At 38.9% G+C, this 19,344-nt stretch overlaps 1 protein-coding gene across 3 annotated transcripts; it reads right to left on the reverse strand.

The window, feature by feature from the left end:
- Nucleotides 1-497: 497 nt before the first annotated feature.
- On the reverse strand, nucleotides 498-19,344 carry LOC306850842 (exportin-1-like; the record flags this gene model as incomplete). 3 transcript variants are annotated; one of them, XM_079386761.1, is made up of 25 exons in its annotated part: nucleotides 498-2,018; nucleotides 3,649-3,745; nucleotides 4,326-4,485; nucleotides 6,465-6,599; nucleotides 6,694-6,862; nucleotides 7,041-7,235; nucleotides 7,897-8,003; nucleotides 8,446-8,629; nucleotides 8,725-8,859; nucleotides 8,979-9,142; nucleotides 9,387-9,543; nucleotides 9,625-9,806; nucleotides 9,890-10,028; nucleotides 10,123-10,320; nucleotides 10,418-10,576; nucleotides 10,669-10,797; nucleotides 11,163-11,282; nucleotides 11,532-11,580; nucleotides 11,697-11,878; nucleotides 12,806-12,850; nucleotides 12,939-13,000; nucleotides 13,900-13,972; nucleotides 16,295-16,396; nucleotides 16,731-16,862; nucleotides 18,502-19,344. In XM_079386761.1, the coding sequence occupies 24 exons, from the start codon at nucleotides 16,854-16,856 to the stop codon at nucleotides 1,872-1,874; spliced, it is 3,216 nt and encodes a 1,071-aa protein (XP_079242887.1). In that variant the 3' UTR covers nucleotides 498-1,871. The 3 variants fall into 3 exon arrangements, with proteins under 3 accessions (XP_079242887.1, XP_079242886.1, XP_079242888.1); XM_079386760.1 differs by lacking the exon at nucleotides 18,502-19,344 and having other exon boundaries at nucleotides 16,731-16,886; XM_079386762.1 differs by lacking the exons at nucleotides 16,295-16,396; nucleotides 16,731-16,862; nucleotides 18,502-19,344 and adding exons at nucleotides 15,253-15,319; nucleotides 15,520-15,594.

The following is a 19,344-nucleotide window of genomic DNA, read 5'->3' on the forward strand; positions in this document are numbered from 1 at the left end:
CTTGCTGAAGGGCACCTCAGTCGTGGTATTGAGGGTGGAGAGAGCGCTGGACATTCACTCCCCCCACCTACAATCCCTGCCGGCCTGAGACTCGAACCCGCAACCTTTGGATTACGAGTCCGACTCTCTAACCATTAGGCCACGACTTCCCCACTTTGGCTACCCACTGCTCTGGGTGTGTGTTCACTACTGTGTATGCGCACATGGATGGGTTAAATGCAGAGCACAAATTCTGAGTGTGGGTCACCATACTTAGCCACACGTCATTTCACTCTCACTTTAAAATTAAATAACACTAGTAGGTATTATGAAAAGTCCAAACAAGATCCCAATTGACTTTAATTGTATAGACAAAAATATATTTTTGCGTGTTCTCCAGAAGAAAGTACACGAGGGTGAGTAAACGACAATTTAAATTTTTGGGTGAACTATCCCAGTACTTCTAATCTCCAATTACGAATTTACACAGAAGAAAGAAAGAAAAACCCAAGAGAAATCAAACAAAATTATAAAATTCTTTAAACTTTAATCAGTTCAAAAAGTTTCACAACAAATGCAACACATAGTAAAGGGGGAAATTCACCATTGATAAGTATTCGGATTGGTACATTCTTCTTCCTAATGAGAATGTTGGCATTTATGTCGTCTTCTCCAAAATAAATCCTTGCATTTATTTGGACAGGACTTTAAGATAAAAATGAAATATGCAAAAATACAAAATTAAATGTAAACTGAGATTTATTTTGCTCTAAGTAGTGTCCTGCAGCACTACAGCATGGTAAACAATGTAAATTAGTACAATTCAAAAAACTCCAAAGCAGTCTTTGAGTGAGTTAACATGAGCAGTTATAAAGGTGTAGCCTACAAGAACCCATAAATATTTCAACCACTTTTTTTAAACTTCAATTTAATGAAAGCTCACAAAAGGAGCAACTGTCCTCATTGAGGAAAACAAAAAACCTGATGTCGGCTTAGCGACAACACACGCACGCTCACACACCCACAACAAAACAGGACGAAACATCCGTGTGTTCCCATGGTAGTAAAGATGCTGTACAGTGATGCAGATATGAACATGTAGAGGGGCTGCTGAACACTCCTGTGTAAAAAAAGTAAACGGAGCATCGTTTTGAAATGCCACTCACAACCACAGCAGCATCGATCAGACCGTTCAACTCAGCGATTCGCTTCACATTCTGCTGAGAGCTGCTTTAGTCCCAAACCACTCACCAACACACACAAATCACAGCAGAGGTGCTATGCGCTCATTAGCCTATCTCACCAATTACAGACATTCGTTGACATTCTCATTGGCTGGACCAGGCGTGTCGCTCATTGGCCCACACACTCTGACACAAGGTACCATCTACCCACTGCCAGAACACATACAGCTCTCTGCAAACACAACAAACTGCACTCTGGTCTTTATATATAAAATATATAAACAAAAACATGATGTGTGGAAGGAGAGGAGGAAATAGAAGGGAAGAGGGGCAATGAAAAAAAAAAAGCGAGCACAAGCGAGTTAATTGTACAGATGTGACACTTCATGCACGTTCGGATTACAGTGACCAAATGGAAGCAGTTAATGGAAAGGTAATACGTAAAAGTGTCTGTATGAAACGCGTACTATGCAAATAGGGCCACTGGGTGACAGTATCGTTTACATATTGGCATTGTTTTGGTCAAGAGACAGCCAAGTGCGGAAATCGCCTCCTTGCAGGAAGAGCCTAAAGTACTCACACACACACACACACACACACTTACTAGAAAACACACAGACGGAAGAGCAGCCACAACACCGCTTTAGTCGTGCGTTTAGTTTGTTTAGGAGTCAGCGCAGTGTGTGTGCTGTGCATTTGCGTGCAAACTCAGTCGCACATCTCCTCAGGTATTTCGTGAGGGTTGAGGATGCCAGGCACAGACATCTGCAGCTTGTGTTTCTCCTCCTGGGCCTGACGCAGCGACGCCTCCCTCTCCTCCAGGAACAGATCCGAGGTGTCCTCACCCGCAAATTCCTACAGGTACACAGAGAAAGGGTAAGCATTCGTGCGTTCTGCTTACACTGACCGCTCTGCCAGAACGCTGTCATCTCTGCTATAATCGCTCTCTCTCCATCTCACACACGCCTTCTGTCCCCGTGCACTCCCGATGACCCATAGAGTTACACGTTTCACGATCCCTTAAAGGTCAAAGGGACAGCACTCTCTCTCTCTCTCACACCATCTCCATTTCCTCTACCACACACTCTCAGCTAGGGCTGGGTATCGTTCAAAAATTTTCGATACCGATACCGATACCTTGAGTTCGATACCGGTTCCTGAACGATACTTTTTTCGATACCAGTTTTATGAAATCAGTTTTAATAAGATTACATTATCTCAAAAAACTATTTTTTAATGTTGATATTTATACAGACTCAAAGCCTCATCTCCTGAGCCACTGCACAAACGAACAAAATATATCCAACACAATAAATAAATAATTTTAATAAAGTTCAAATTGTTTTCAGTTTACACATCTGTTAGGCTACGTTTACATTAGTGCGTGTTCATTTTAAAACACATCATCACTTCTAGGTTGTTAAAGACTTCAAGAAATTTAAAATCTTCATCCACTTTCATAAGTGGGTGTTTTATTTTCTTTCACCATATGTTTTATTGTTATTAAATTCTGGTGTAGTATGTCTAATTATTTGAATGCATAAAAACAACTTATTTGTTTATTTAAATTTATTCTTAAAATAGCCTAATGAAAGGTTTTATTTTTCCTCAGAAATTCTGTGTTCTGTATCTGGTTTTCAAATGAAGACATAAAACATTAATTTAATTTCTTTAAATTATTGAAAATCAAAGTTTATTTATTTTGGCAAACAAAGGGGGTTTACTATTAAAATTAAAAAATGGAATAACTGTTGTGTGATAATTTCTAAAAAAAAATAATAATAAAGTTTTAATAATTTTAATAGTAGCCTAGTAGTAGCAGTATGTACTGTCCGCTGAACAATATTAATATATTTCTGCCGCAGTGTCTTCCAAGTGAAACCGAACTTTTATTTTGACGGGTTTCCGGGAATACCTTTACAGTTCTGTGTGTATATGATATGACGCAAGTTTTACTCGAATCAAACGGTAAAATGCTCATTAATTGACTCTCACAGCAGTTCTGGAGATGTTGTTCATGTGTTTATGTCCTCATTTAGTTAGGCGGCAGACGCTGAAATCACCGCGAGCGTCACGCGAGCTTCAGTCTGTGTAGTAAACAAACTGCGCGATATAGAGAGCAGACTGCTCCGTGCGCTTTCGAAACGCTCTCGCGGAGGTCAAATGCTGATCAATCAGCACCGCGTCGCTTCTAGTCAAACACACCTAGTGCTGCAGGATTATTGGCTCACTGACGGTGATGAGATTAACCCCTTAGGTATCGAAATTTGGAACCGAACGACAAGACGTTTTTCGATACTCGGTGGTATCGAGGCAATTCGGTCGGTGCCTAAAAAGTATCGAACTCGATACCCAGCCCTACTCTCAGCTGCATAAACACTATTACTACTGACATCAAAATATTTGCATATGGCAAAGATAAGATTTATTAACTGTTATTATACTATCAACTATTACTATGGCTCTCAGTGTCCTTGCAGCTCACCTTGATCTGTACAAGGAAATCCCTCAAGTGTTCCTTGAATGCTGGGATGTCTTGGTTTAAACTGAACAGACCAGTCACAAATACTTTGACCTGGGCACTACAAAGAGATAGAGAACAAACAAACAGTCAGACAGAAAATACTAATAAAACCAGACATAAACAGTCCTAAGTATTTAAAAAAGACTGCCGCTGTGGAACAAGAACCTTTTTAATTAATCTGAGAGCAAGATATCTACTGAGAGACAACAAGCTTATACCCAAGAGATATGTTGTGCAATACTTAACCAAATGCAATAATCATCACAACAACTGCAATTGGTTTATTTACAGGCAATTAAGACACAGGTTCTAATCTTGACGTGTGTTCTTAAAATAAATACAAAAAAAAATTTGGTTACACTTTATTTTAAGGTGTCCTTGTTACAGTGTAAATGCTGAGTAATATTAATTAACTGCATGTACTTACTATATGGTTAGGGTTAGGCTTAAGGTTCAGTTTAGGGTTCCTTGCATGCAATTATGCATAATTTATTGTTATTATAAGAGTAATTACATGTAACGTGTAACAAGGACACTTTAGAATAAAGTGCTACCAAAAATTAATGCATCTCCAAAGCTCAAAGACTGGACAGTGCACTCTGAGGTGCACAAGCTTAGGTGCACTGTGGGATACTTACTCTTGCAAGTGTGGAAAAGCTGATTTGAGCAAGTTGGCCACATACTCCTGAATAAACACTTGGTTGTTGACTGGGTTTGAGGGGTTTAGAGCTGTATTGATTTTTCCTTCCTCGACAAGGTTAAACATGTACGCCAGAATAGAAGCATGCATAGTCAAACCTGCAAAACAAATATGCAGAGGTTGAACAAACAGGAAAAGATGCATTTATAGATTTAATCATATTTAGGGATGCACGATATATCGGCCACCATATCGGTAGAGGCCGATAAATGTTAATTTTTCTGTTATCGTTATCGAACCGATAAGAAAATTTGGCCGATATATTAAAGCCATCTCAAAAACATTAAAGATAAATAATGCATTATTTCCTGCAGAGGCACTTCAGCACTGTTCGCCATGATGGTCTTTAATTGCTTGAAATATTATTGGAATCACTTCGAAAAGGAAAATACAGTGAAGTGCAACATGTGCAGGGCAAGTCTGTCATATTGTAGTGAGAACATTACTGTTAAATAATTAATGGAATCTTTGTGCGCAAGTGTTTTAGTGCGTTGTGACAGGAAGAGCGCATCCATGGAGCTACACATTCATGACTAGCACAGTTAAGTTCGCTTGTGCATTTTGTGCAATTGTAGGTTGTAATATTGTGTTTATGTTATGCATATATATCTGATTTATCTCATAGGCCTATAGAATTAATTTGGTTAAGTTAATAGAGCGTTAATGGATCACTTCTGTGATCATCTTTAGCTCAGCGCACAACATTAATAACTATATGATTGGGACTATCATATATATAATGAGAACATATCATTATAAAACATTGAGAATTCTTTGGTTTAATTTGTCATATTTCAGCACATTACTGCGGGAAGAGCGCATCCACAACAGAAGTTACACATTCTGGTTAGCACGTAACTTAGTTCGAGTTCACTTGTGCATTTGCGTCTTTTTGTACATATAAGTTGTAATATTATGTTTATGTTGTATAAATAGCTGATTAATCTCATATATGATGCATTTCCTTGAGTTAAATAAGCTGCCAGAAAAGCACTTCAGTTTACCATTGTTCATTCAGCTCCTCAGTTTCAGCACACGCAGCTCGAACAACAATGCACAACATTAATAACAATGATTGGGACCATCATATATATATATATAATATCATAATGAGAACACTATTATAATAAAACATTGAGAATTCTTTGGTTTAATTTGTCATGTTTCAGCACGTTGTTGCGGGAAGAGCCAAGAGCGCGTCATATCTAATTAGCGCGTAACTTAGTTCAAGATCACTTGCGCATTTGCGTCTTTTTGTGCATATATAAGTTATAATATTATGTTTATGTTGTATAAATAATAAGATACAACATGTTCATTCAATATGTTCATACAATATGTTCATTCAGCTCTTCAGCAGCGCACGCAGCTAAAACGGCATGTTGCTATTTGAAACAGTTGTATTAATTTAAGATGCTTCTTTTTCAAAATCATTTATATATTAATAATAATAACCACCACTTTTATTTTTATCTTATTTTCATCAACAATATGGTTTAATTAAAATAATTTAATTGTTGGTGCTGAGGCTATTCCGTTTAATTTATTCATGGCACATGATTTTGGATTTTTTTTTTTTTTTTACATATAACATTAAGTAATGTTGCCCATTGACTAGTTTGCATTAAGCATTGTTTTATTTATTTGTAAGGCTGCTTTATGTTTGATTTATGTTGAAGTGTTTAATGGCGTTTAATGGTGAGACTTTTTTTGTAATCAGGTTCTCAAAAATTATATAAAAATTTGAATTTAGATTTATCGGCCAACATATCGGTTATCGGCTTTCATGTATAAAGAATTATCGGTATTGGCCAAAATTTTCATATCGGTGCATCCCTAATCATATTGCATAAAGTCACTATAAATAATTGATTATATTGTTGTAAAAATAATATAAAAATATATTTTATTACAATTCAAATACAAACATTTGTTTTAGAAATACAAATTAATTTTAAGTAATTGTTAACAATTAAATTGATTAATTATTTAATTAAAATAAACTACATGGTTACACAGTGCTTAGATAAAAGGGTCTTTAAAGAGCAAGAGAGAGAAGCAAGTGGCCAGAACTGACCGGCTGTATGTGATGTATCTGTGACGACAGAGAAGATGTGTTGAAGGATGTCACAGAAGTATGTCTGATAGAAGCTCTGAGCTGCCGCTTCCTCCTGGGCCACATTCTGTAGCAGTGTGTAGAGAATCTGAAGGCCTGTATGACATTTTTCATGGTACAGTTGTTGTATGCAAGTTGTGATAAATGATCATGGTAAACATTGCTTCAATAGATGCATTTGTGTTCTCACCAGTGTCTGCCACATTTCTCATAGTATGTTTAAAAGCCCATATAATAGAGTCAAGTACAAGCTTAAACTGGGCTGGTGGGATGGCCAGGAATGCTGGGAAACAGTGAGAGTTCACTGCCTGTAGCAGGTAGAAGAAATGCGTCCGGTGTTCTGGGTACTCTTCAAAATCCTAAGTATAAACCCATGTACAAACAAAGAATATTATGCACTTCCAAATTCAAAAGAAAGAAACATTTCAAAAGACTCTTGAATAGAATAAACAAACAGAATCTGGTTTTAATAATAAATGACAATAGAATATTAAATATTTATCAGAGAATGTTGAGATATGAATAAGGGCAGCTTACTTTGTTGATCATGTTTAATGTGCACTCAAACACTGCGTCAAATATCTGTGGGATCTCTCCAGTAATGTGTCCACCCAGTTTGTTTACGATTGTTGCCATGGTACTAAGCACTTCAGGTTCTCTTGCCGCTGGGACATTGCGTTGGTAATCAATGAGCACAGCATCCAACAGTGGAGGAACAAAATTCTCCCCCACCTGGAGTACAGACAAAAAACACACACATGCGCAGACAGGTTTAAAGGATGAGCGGATAAGTGTGTGTTGTGTGAGAAAAGCACTAATCTGAACAGGTCCAGACTGACAGACCTGAAGCAGGTATAACAGAGTTATCTGCACAGAGACACAAATACAGGATCTAACCAACACAAAGACATGAGAGCCGAAAGCCTCGAGCTGCACTTGCTTCCCAGATGAGATGTAATGAGCTGCTTGTGGGTAGTTGTTGCATAACGTCTCAAAATTGAGATTTCGTTTTTAAAATTAGATTAATGTATAAGAAATGTAAAAGAGCATCGTTTGGATCCTGTTGCAATTTCTACAGTTTTCTTGCCATCACCAGTTAACTTTAAATGTGCCGTGACAAAGATTTAAAAGTAAATATATGCTGTATGCACAAGTTTTATATTTTAATAATTTTAAAATACATTTCAAAACAATGTATAATTACAAAATCCTGTTAAAATAGTAAAGTTACTTCATGCTGCTGGTTACATTGCTATGAGAATGCAATACTGCAAGTCAACGACATGTCAACTTCTCAAAAATATTTAGTCAACTACACATTTAACAGCTTGATTTTCTTTTTTACTTTCAGTATAGACCCTTTGCTTTAATAAATCTGTAATTTGTGTCTCACCATCTGTGGGTCATTGGAGCGGCTGACCCAGCCTGATATAAGCTTTAGAGTCTCTCTCTTCACCGTGCGCATGCTCCTGATTAGAGGCTGCTTTGTCACCATCTCACCTATATAAAACAGACAACCACAAATCAAATAAACAGACATAAACAAAGCACTTGTGGTTCACGAGTGCAGTCAGTTATATATATTTACACAACACAAGTTCAGAGAAAGTTAGACTTTCTCATTAGTAAGAATTTTCTTTGGGCATTTAGTTAAACTTCACTCATTCTGTTCAAGCTGCAGTGCTATATATAGCTGCCCAGACAGCCCTGTAATGGACTGCTGTTCACACACGCACATGGCGCTAAGCTCTGCAGCAGCCTTTTGTCTTCCAGCTGAGTGAGTTTGTGTAATCAAGCTGACTTCAGTTTAATGTGGATCTGTCACTCTGAGATAACCAACAGAGGTGGAAATACACACATGTATAAGGTTATTCTGGAATTAAACTCACTATTTGTCTAAAACACATGCCTATCTGTGATGATAAACTCTGAAAACACGCACCATTAGTTTGGATGGCAGCAGAGATGTTTTCACTGAGGCACTTGTATACATTTAGCATGTCCAGGTAGATCCGGCCCAGCTGAATAACAAAAGGGTGTCCCACGGCTTTACATGCTCTGACATTGGTTTTCAGGATGCTGCCTAACTGCTTTACTGTCTCCGGGTCCTTCAGGATGTCCACATTCTACAGCAGGATAACAGCATCCAATTAAGGTCAGTCTTAAAAATAAGTCAAATTTGTTGTTTGGAAAAAATAAAATGGATAAATAAATATCACACCTTGGTGGCCTGCTGAATGATGCTGTCCCACACCTGGTTAGGCAACAACATGTACTTCTCTATCAGGTGTTCCTGTACAGCCTGGTCGGTCTGCGCTCCAATCATATAGCCGACAGCTTCGTAAAATGTATGCACCTGAGAACAGCAAATGGTCACACTGCAACATCTCCTCAAAAGTTGTATATTTCTAAAGCACAATGAGTCACAATGATACACGCAGCAGTATAACTGAGATGGATGGGGTTATTTGGTACCTGCTGGGGCTGGAGGTCACAGATGATGGTGTTGATGTTGTTGAGGATCTCATCAATGAAGGGCATCACTTCTCCCACCTGCACCTGCACGAAATGCCTCCTGCACTTCTGAGCAATCTTAATGAACGTGTCACACGCCATGTCCTGCACTCCATCATGGGTTTCTAAGAAGAAAGAACAGTAAAATATTACTAGCAGAACATGCTTTCCTCATAATCAAGCTAAAATTAGAAGCTCAAATATATATAACAGGGCTGCTCCATAAATGACTAAAATGCAGCATGAATAGGTGTAATCAAATGTGACATCAAATCTGCTTCTATTTAAAGATCAATCCAAAGATATCACAGCTTTATACAGATGCAAATCCCTCATTCTATTCTAAGGCTCAAAGACTTTGTGACTGACCATGCATGAACTCAAACAATTTGTTGACGACAGTCTTCAGGAATTTCCAGTGCGCACGTAGGAACCGTGGATATTGGCCCACTATGTACATGATGTTGGAGGCAATGATGGCTTTGTTATCCTTGCCTCTCTTCTGCTCGCATAGACCCAGCAAGTCCTGTAGATCACATGGGCACATTATTATAGTTCTAATTTTACATTATAAGACTTTGGATCTTTGAATTTTATTTTTCTGCACCTTAATGACAGTGACGAGGAACCGTTTCTCATCTTCTTCGTGCATGGCTCCACTGATGGAACCAATGGCCCAGCACAACGTGTTCAGGTTCTTCCAGGACCACTCAGTACCGTTCACCTGATTATGAAGCTTTTCTGTCATAATACGCTCTGTATCGGCATAGTCCAGATGAGTAAGATAGACTGCAGAGAGAGAAATACAATGATAAACACAGTTTAGTGGCCAAAACCTCTCCATTTATAATATAAGGGAGCAGAGCTCTCACCAAGCGTCTCCCTCATGTTCTTGTAGAGGTTAATGGAGTCTGTATCCTTCATGAACTCTCGAACCACCTCGCCCTGATCGTTTTCCACCACCAGCACTTCCTCTGGCTTGGCCATGCGACTCACCATCAACAAACGCACCTGCAGGACAATAACACAAACATCCTTGTAGTTTCTATCTAAAGTAGCCATTTCAGGTGAAATTTTGTCTTGAACCTTCTGTTTGTGAGCCAACCTTAGACAGCACAGGCAGGTAGAGTTGTCTGCGGGGCGGTACATCGAAGTGTTGGCTCCCTGAGAGGAGAGGAGAGGTGGATGTTGAGAAAGGACTCTCTCTGTAAAGCTCAGCTGCCAGGTGGTTCCAGTACTCCAAACAGATCTTAAAGATCTCCGTCTCCTCCACCTCTGACACCAGCAACATGTAATGTAGAGCCTAAACAGAGAAACAAACAGGGCCTTAACACAATGGCATCAGTGACTGAAGCTGATTCTGCATAACTATGTGACGTTCAGTCCATGAGTGTGTGTACCTCCATTAGCGTCTCTCTGATGTTCAGTCTCTTTTCTATCAGCTGTCCGTGCTCTTTGAGGAAGGTGCAGAGGAACAGGCTGAGGTTCTGAATGAAGTTTTGCTCATCATCTTTACCATTTGCATACGCCAATCGAATGTTGGTGTTCAAAGGAAGCATCTTCAACACAAATAATAAAGAGAGCATCAGACTGGCCCAAAAGCAACTGGTATATGGGAACTTACTTTGATTTGCACTGGAGAGGAGGTTACCTGTTTGAGCTGCATCATAGTCAGAGTGAAGAGACTGACGAACTGCTCCTCGTACTGGCTGACACTCACTCCTGCTATCTCAGTCAAGCACTTCAGCGTCACGTTGCGAAACATCGGCACATTTAAAAACTACAGATCAACCCAAAAGAGGAGAGGGGCCAATAATTAACCACTGCTTTGTAAGTGTGAAATATAATCTTTGCAATTATTATTGCATGACTATGTAATTACACAATTTCATTGTAAAACAAATAAATACATATGTTACAAATCCATTTACTACACTATTATCCGGAATGCTGGTTTCTGATTGGTTAAGTGATGTAATATGTAGTATAATATTTTAGTTTTTTAATAGAAGTATAATTCAGTGTTGGTTAATACAAGGTAAAAATCTAATTATCTATCAAACAACAGCAATAGCAAAAGCATTCTACTATATTCCTAGTTCTTCACAAAGTCTGTAAGAGTAAGAAAATCTCCAGGTATGTTACCTTGTACACCAGTGTACTGATGAGTTTAGTTTCAAAGATATAGCCCAAGGGAATCCAGTTGAGAAACCTCAGCAGAGTTTCTAATGTAGCATGCACAAGTGGGGCATTCTGGGAATTTTCCTGAGAATTGTATAGAAAAAAAGAAAAAACCTTTAGGCCACTAAAACCTAGTCATTAAGATATGGTTTGTTGTGTATACAAATCAGCATTTAAAGTTAATCATTCAATTACAAACTAGAACAGCCTGAATATTTATTGAGTGAGTATGTGTGCTTATGATGAAGAAAGTCTGTATACCTTAGCAAATGGGAACATTTGTTACACATCATTGTTAATGTATGTGAGAAACAATATGAAAACAACACTTACCATCACAAACTGGCACAACTGGAATATCTGGGAGAACTCATTGCACATGCTGCAGAAAGCAGATCACAAAACAATATGGATTAATTAACAAGAACAAGTAATGTGAATATGGCTTCATTCTCAACCATGAAATATGACAGTTATTCTCTTTTAATGCCGTCGTACCTGTCCTTCAGGTGTTTGGCTTTCACTTGTGTCATCTGGCCACTAGAGAAGTCAAACACCTCCTCACTGAGGAGCTTGAGAATGATCATATTGTTCTGGCAAAGGCTCTCACTGGTGCGGCTCGCTCCAACAATATCGCTGATAAATGTGGGCCAGTGTTTCGGCCACTCCTGCTTCAGGATCTAAACACAAAAACATCAAGTAACACACAAACCGGAAGAAAGGTAACAGACATTTTCATTACAGTTACGGCTGGGCAGTATATCGAGTTTGTATGATATATCGATATATTCTTTATAAGCGATACGATATGAGGCAATACCATTTATATCGATATACTGTACAGTAGTTTGAAAACGAGCGCATCTGAAAATACAGCGGAGGACACCGATTGAGCTACTGTGGAGAAAGTGCATAATACAATTTGTCCTAAACACGTGACAAACTATATATGAAGGGCTTTAAAAACTCGTAAGCCTATAGTTTAGTTTCAGTTTAAAGCGGCTCTGACAGAAAGGCTGTGTGTGCTGCTGACAGAGACTCGGGCTGTTTAATGTGTCTGAGATGTGCCGTTTTCCTAAATGCATAACTTACATTTCACAAGTATATTTCTCCATCTGTAAATGTTAGAAAGCCATGGAAATATTTCCATTTTGCTGTCAGAAGTGCATGAGCCTTCTGCTTTACGATTCTCCACCAAACTTCATAGACTTCATTTAGAAGCCACCGCACAAAAAAAAGTCTGTGCTTTTTTTTAATTAAAATTTTTAGTTTAGTAAATTTAACTTCTGCTTTAAAAGCATTATTTTTATTTTTAGATTGCAAATTTTACAATGTAATTTTAACCTTTTTTAAACATAATATATGGTTACATTTACTTTATTTGTTTAATCCAAATACAAAAGCATAGAAAATACTGAGATATATACCGTATACCGCAAATCAGACAAAAAATACAGAGATATGAATTTTTGCTCATATCGCCCTGCCCTAATTGCAGTCATCAAATATACACACACATCATAATGTATGTGACATTTACTGCTGTTCGTAAACCTGTGGCTATGAATCTCTAAGGTACTAAGGAAAAGCAGTCAAACAAACCTCACCTGTACTAATATCATGTTGAGTTTTCCAATGTACACTTTCTCTTTCTGAAAAGAGGCAGAGCATAGCATAAAACAGACAGCCGGACAGAAACCACATGAAGACGGTAAACAAAATAAGTGGAAGTTCACTGACCTCAACATTGGCTGCATCTGATGATGTCTTGATAATGAGGCCCACAACATACTTTTTAATGCCTGAAATAAAGCAGAGCAGTGAAGAGCGTCAATGCGTACAGTAAGGCAGCATAAAACCCCATGAGCTCTCCATCCGGATGAAAGAAGCTCATCTCAGAGGACTTGTTATCTGTTCATCTGCAGATCTGCATCAGCATATTAAAAATGTTCTGCCTTTTTCACATTTGAAGAAACAAGAACACTACTTGAAATTAAAATTTAAAAGTGAAATGTTTTAAAGCGAATGATGCAATGTTATGTCTGTTGACTGAATAGCAAGTACTGCTTAATTTAACAATTTTAATAAAAAAACTATTTGATCCAGATAAATCAAAATTAAATTAAGAAACTAATGTTATGCCACAGTATTTATCATTTTCTTTCCCTTTCAGAGTCTGAATCATAAGTCAAACTAACCAAACTCTTTGTATCTTTCTAATATTCTATTTATTAATTTGGCTGGGTGCAAACTGACAGCTCATACAGAGATGCGTTTTGGATGTTGTTGAGACATCAATATTGGTTAAGCTGTATGGTGTAGAAAGTGTCAAAGTGATGATTCATTAGCAATTTAAAAATCTTACATGTTTTTCATTTCATGTGATCTTTCACAGAGCAGATTCAGTTTTTTTCGGAAACAGATGAACACTAAGCTGAGCAGACGACCCTCCATGCATTTTTAAAAGGGGAATTCAGCTCAACCTGGCAATCACACACTTGCTTCTAATGAATGTGTTGGCCTGCTAGAAACATCTTGTAGAGTCAAGTTCGTCGCAGAGTGAACTGTTTACTTCTACATTTCAATTATCCCTACACCGCTTGTCCAAATCCAGCCTTTGAGTTGCTTATGACTTAAGAATTGATTTAAATTGAACTATGAATTACTTGTGGTGAGGGGAATTCTTGTGAGTCAGTCTTACCTTCACACTGGTTTCTGGGCAGAATCTTCCATCTTGTTTTAATAACTGTTTCCAGAATCTGCAGAGCATAGTACTGTAATGCCAAGAGAACAAATCAAGAGTTAATGATCCAAACATTAACCAGCCAATCTGCCAGAGCTGTACCATTACACAAAGAAAACAAAAAAATTGCTCTTAACTTTGACTGCCTAATATTTTTTTTTTTTCACACACTCTTTGGTTTATTCCAAATTAATTCAGAATTGGAAAAAAAACATCATCATGCAGATTTGCCTTCAGTAAGAATTTTTATTATACTCAAAAAGAACTCCCCCAAAACAAATTTAAATAAAATATCCATAACCCCCCATCAAAATTATACAATGTTTGTATGGGATTCTGTAGAGGTTTTGCTGTTTCTGGCCATGTCACACCAGAATGTGAAAGACAGGAAAGAAGGCATTAATGGCAAACAGCTAATGGTTTGATTCTGTGCCCGGCTACAACAAAGCAAACAGCTTGGGAGAGCAACGCAACAACTGTGTCCCAAAACAAAAAAAACCAAGGACTCTTCTTTTAAGAGTCAATAGCCACTCACAAGGCTTTAATCATCAGTGAAATGTTTCCGTTGGTCAAATAAAGAACACACCCCTTTCTGTCTTTATGCGGCACTACTGTTTTCACCGGTAACTGGTGTGGGTCTCAGGAACAGCAAGACGAGCCACAGGATTGTGTCTATAGAATGCTTTAAGATGTTTTATATAGTGCTCTTAAAAGGCTATTCATGGTGCATTAGTTGTTTGTTATGGTCACTAGTGTTATTTGGATTAACAGCATTTCAACTGTAGGGATTAATGAGAAATAGAAAAAATGTTAATGTATTAAAGCAAAACAGAGAATACAGGTCACATACTAAGTGAGGATATTAAAGGTGAGGCCCGGAGAAGTAGGTTACTTGCATACAGACACATTTAACCCTGTACAAAAATCACCAGGATCCTTTCACCTTTAATTTTTCATAGATCAATAAATAAAAAAAATAAATAAAAGACAGAAAAACACTGCAATATCACACAAAGCATCAAGCATCAAATTGCTCATGTGATGTTGCAATATTTCTTGGTGTATGATCGAGACAAGAAATTAGAGTAGACTAGGGTAGAGGAGAAATGCTTGGGGGGGGGAAAGGGGAACCAGCACACAGAGACACTGATGATCCCTACAGTGGAAATAACTGTTACTATCCATAACTGAGATTAAAAAAGGGGGTAAACTGCCTGCCTATCTCCCTGCCGTCTCTGAGCTCCATATGAGGCATGTGCAGTGTGAATGGAGGCACAGCAGAATTGAGAGTAAGGGAATGAAAAGGTAGACCTTGTGGAGGCCTGCCGCCAAAGCCTAGCTGTGTCAAGGTGCACAGGAAGACACACCCCTTTGCGTCCTATTACAAGCAATCAACATAATGGAACATTGTGATTAATATCAAATACGAACAACTTCAATTAATTGTCTTTTGCTTGCTTTTTCACCTACAAAAAAAGGCTGTAAATAAATTAAGCAAAAAGCCAAATGTTCAACAGCACTTTAATGTGCTCTTTCTGTATGTTGCTTGATGAATTTAGACAAATTCAAAGAATTTACCTGCTCTGTATATTTTCCTGTCTGTTCTTGTAGAGGCCTCACTTTTGGGCCATTATCATTTTGAAATTACAGATACTGTTGATAAACCAACTCAAACATTAGTAATGACCAGAGTGTTAAGAGCAATCTTAAAAGGCAAGCAGACGGCAAACTGGGTCAGCAGTACTTTGAGGAAGTCTATTAACACACAGAGGAAGACAATTCATCCCAAATACTACACTGTTCACAAACTACTAAATGATTTGCATTCAGTCTACACACTACAAAGTGAACAAATCCTCTACATTGATAAGAACTCTGGGAGTGTGCAGTTTACCAATGAAGAAATACGGTTTCAGTGTACTAGAAATTCTACATTATGAAAAAAAAAGAAATAAAAATCCATGGAACTTGGATCACATGGATCATGTGTTTTATATATCTTGACCCTAAACGGTCAGTCATTAACACACCTCTGGCTGCTGTCCAGATGGAGGTACTGAGGCATTTCACTGTCAACCGAGGATCCTCACACACCAATTTTAACTATGACCTTGCTTGACCAGGACAAGGATGTGAAGAGAGGTGTAGGAAAATGTGATCTCACATGTGTACAGAGGAATCTGTTTTTGGCAGGATGCTAAGCAACCCCAATACACTTAACAAATGGGTATTGCTGGTTTGAAGGGAATGACAACAAAATTGTGTTCCTGTATAATGTGTGATAAGAGATCAGATCTTCCTCAAAGTATAGAAACCATGACCTTCCACCTGAGTAAGTTGGGACTCAGCTTACTTTGGTGTTCATATTCTGAGAGAACTCCAGAATAGTGTCAACACGTGTCCAAGCGTCTGGGTGCTCCTTCAAATGAGTCAGAACCTCCTGGGCCATTCTTTGCTAAAATAGAGAAACAATTGACATAACTTGCACTACAAGAACAACAACAAAAAAGTAGCTAAATATTAATGATGTTAATGCATACACTAGGGTATAAGTACACACACACACACACACACATATATACTGTATATGTGTGTTCTGCTGCTTAATATTTTTGTAGAAACAGTGACATTTCTTTTCAGGATTATTTATTGAAGTTCAAAAGAACAGAAATCTTTTGTAAAATTGTAAATGTCTTACTGTCGCTTTTGATCAGTGTAACTGGTCCTTGACGATTTTTTTTTTTTTTTTGGTATTGTACGTCACCTGTTTGTGAGAAAATCTTACTCACCTGTGGCCCAACCCCATGGTACAGACAGTTGACCACATTATCCAGCAGGTTGATATCCAGTTTCTGGTTAAAGTCCAGCAGCTGTCTGGCTGCGTGGTCGGCTAACATTGTCATAATTGCTGGCATAGAGCTCTGTGGGGGACAGGGAGGAAACATCCAGCTGGGGCAAAGTCAAGTGAAATGAACATTTGGGTTCACAAATGCAAACAGCTGACCATTACCCCCCTCCCTCGACCCAGGACCATCCAAAAAGCCTTATATAACCTGGCCTGCCAACACACCAATGCCTGCTGAAGGGTTTAATCATCCATAACAATGGGATAGGTGGGTGGCGCGATAAAGGTAACATGCTTGCAGAATGAATATCCTAATATGTCCGAGAAACAAGGGCCACTCACTGGGCTCGTGATCACATGAGCCATTATTCTCTGAATGAGACCACGTGTTTGTCAACCCTTTCGCTGACGTCATTCTGTTTACATATAACACAAGAGACGTACAGAGCTCTCCGACTTACAAACTGTCTTTTTCTACTCGTATCGAGCTTTTATAAGACCACGAGACTTCGATAATGTTTATATTTCGACACTTGCAAGGCCAATGCTCAAGCTAATTCAATTTGCACCCCGGAGCCAAACTATTGCGTAACGAGGTAAGCATTACGGCCAAGAACCCAGAAAGAAAGTTTGGCATTGGAGGAAATTTCAAGAATTTACTTGGACACGACACAGTCAAGCTTTGTGCGACCACGAGTCTTTCAGGCCTAAATAAAGCGATGGTGCCATAACTAGTCCTTGATACTGCGCAACCTGTTGATTTACCCGCCTTTTCCACACCTCACCTTGATTAATTCAGTAAGCAATAGCCACAATAGGATCTGTATCCTAACACAGAGCTACTTATAATCTGATTTCATGCACACGACTTCAAAACACAACTGGGTTGGACCAAGATCCACGCTGAGGAGCGCAACAACTTACACTACTGATGCGATCGCTGTGGGTTGTTTAGCCACGTTTATGCGTTAAAATGCCTAATAATGCATCGCTTTACATACAGCGGCACCAATTACGCATGCATGCTATCATACGAATGCGCTTAAATGGACAGCAAGGCAAATGCTTTAGTGCGCAACTGACGTTAAAAACAGTCCTCGTCCATAACAAACACCGATGTTTCTGACGGTCTACACCCGTCTCAGATGACTTCTCCGGCGGTGACTTTGCAAGGATCTCCCTCCCTGACTCCGGAGCAACCCCTCCCACCAACAGCATGCTCTGCACTCTACACCCAAAAGCTCTGCAGGCTTTACTAGCAGTAAACCAGGTAAGAAATAGACTGCGTGTATTTTTATATGCCGTTAACTCTTCAAATGAATGCTACAGCTCTACAATTGTCCTGAATGCATTTTACAATTGAATTTTGCTCGCTGAAAGAACATAACAGTTACTCTGGGACTGCGCTGACGGTTAGCCATTAGTATCTCGTGATGTATTTTGTTGTGTTTTTTACGTTACGTGAGATATAACGATTGTTAAACCGGACACAACCCAGAAACATTATTCAGTCCAGCGTGACACCAGTGCTGAACACGAGCCATCAGGCAACACATCCCTCATAAACCCTCAGCAGCAAAGCCATTTCACTTTCTCTCGACCTTAACCTCCATACGTGCAATTTCTAGGCATTTCTACACAGCATCATAATTCTCCACAGAGCACAAACCAACCCAAGCACTCTAGCTGAAAGTTTTCACCCCATATTTACCTACCTAAAGTCCAAGCCTTTGAGAGAAAGAAGGTGGGCTTGTCAGCCAGAGTTGCTAAAATTATGTTTATTTGATCCAGTATCGTTGGTGCCTGGTTTGTACACGCTTTCTGGCTTTAGGATGAGCCGTTGGCTGGCCACACTAGTCCTCTGTGAAGACTAACACGAGCTAGTTGCTTGATATAAGGACCACTGGGATGTGAATTCCGCGCCAACAATCACGGCGAGTTCTGTATTTTCTCAGTCCGGTTCATTTTACGAAACAAAGTTAACCTTAATTAAGAAATGTGCTCTGTACTGAAGTATATTTTGCACCAGGGCGGTATTAAAGACTGAGCCTGTGCCTCTTCTTCTCACAAGCAACAAACTCGTAACCGGTTGAAACCGGTTCAGACTGGGAGATTCCATCTCGGTTTAGTTTTCAGCCGATGGCGCCGCGAAAAGTTTGGATTAACGTCACGCCCATGGAGATGTGCCATTGGGCGCAGCGTTGCTAAGCACGTCCTTGCTGGCCATCCATTGGACGACGCGCAAGTCAATCAATCTCAACTCTTTCTAGCACCCACGCGACCGCTCCGCCCGTTTAGAGAAAAAGAAGGCAAACTGCGTGCAGAGTGGACTTGTAATTTGCGATAATATTACGGTCGTGTACTATTGGTTTATTTGTTGCTTTTGCAGGGAAATGCAAGTTCCGAGTTACGTATTTTGCGTGGCTCTTCCGAAAACACCCGCGTTTATATATTCCGTGAGCTTTAAACGAACCGTATTTTGATATTCAACAACAATGATCGGTTGGTAATTGTATACAAGCTCGGAAAATGAAGTTCACGGTGGACTGAAGGAGATC

Source organism: Barbus barbus (assembly GCF_936440315.1).
Source record: "Barbus barbus genome assembly, chromosome: 30".
In the NCBI taxonomy this organism is placed as follows: domain Eukaryota; kingdom Metazoa; phylum Chordata; class Actinopteri; order Cypriniformes; family Cyprinidae; genus Barbus; species Barbus barbus.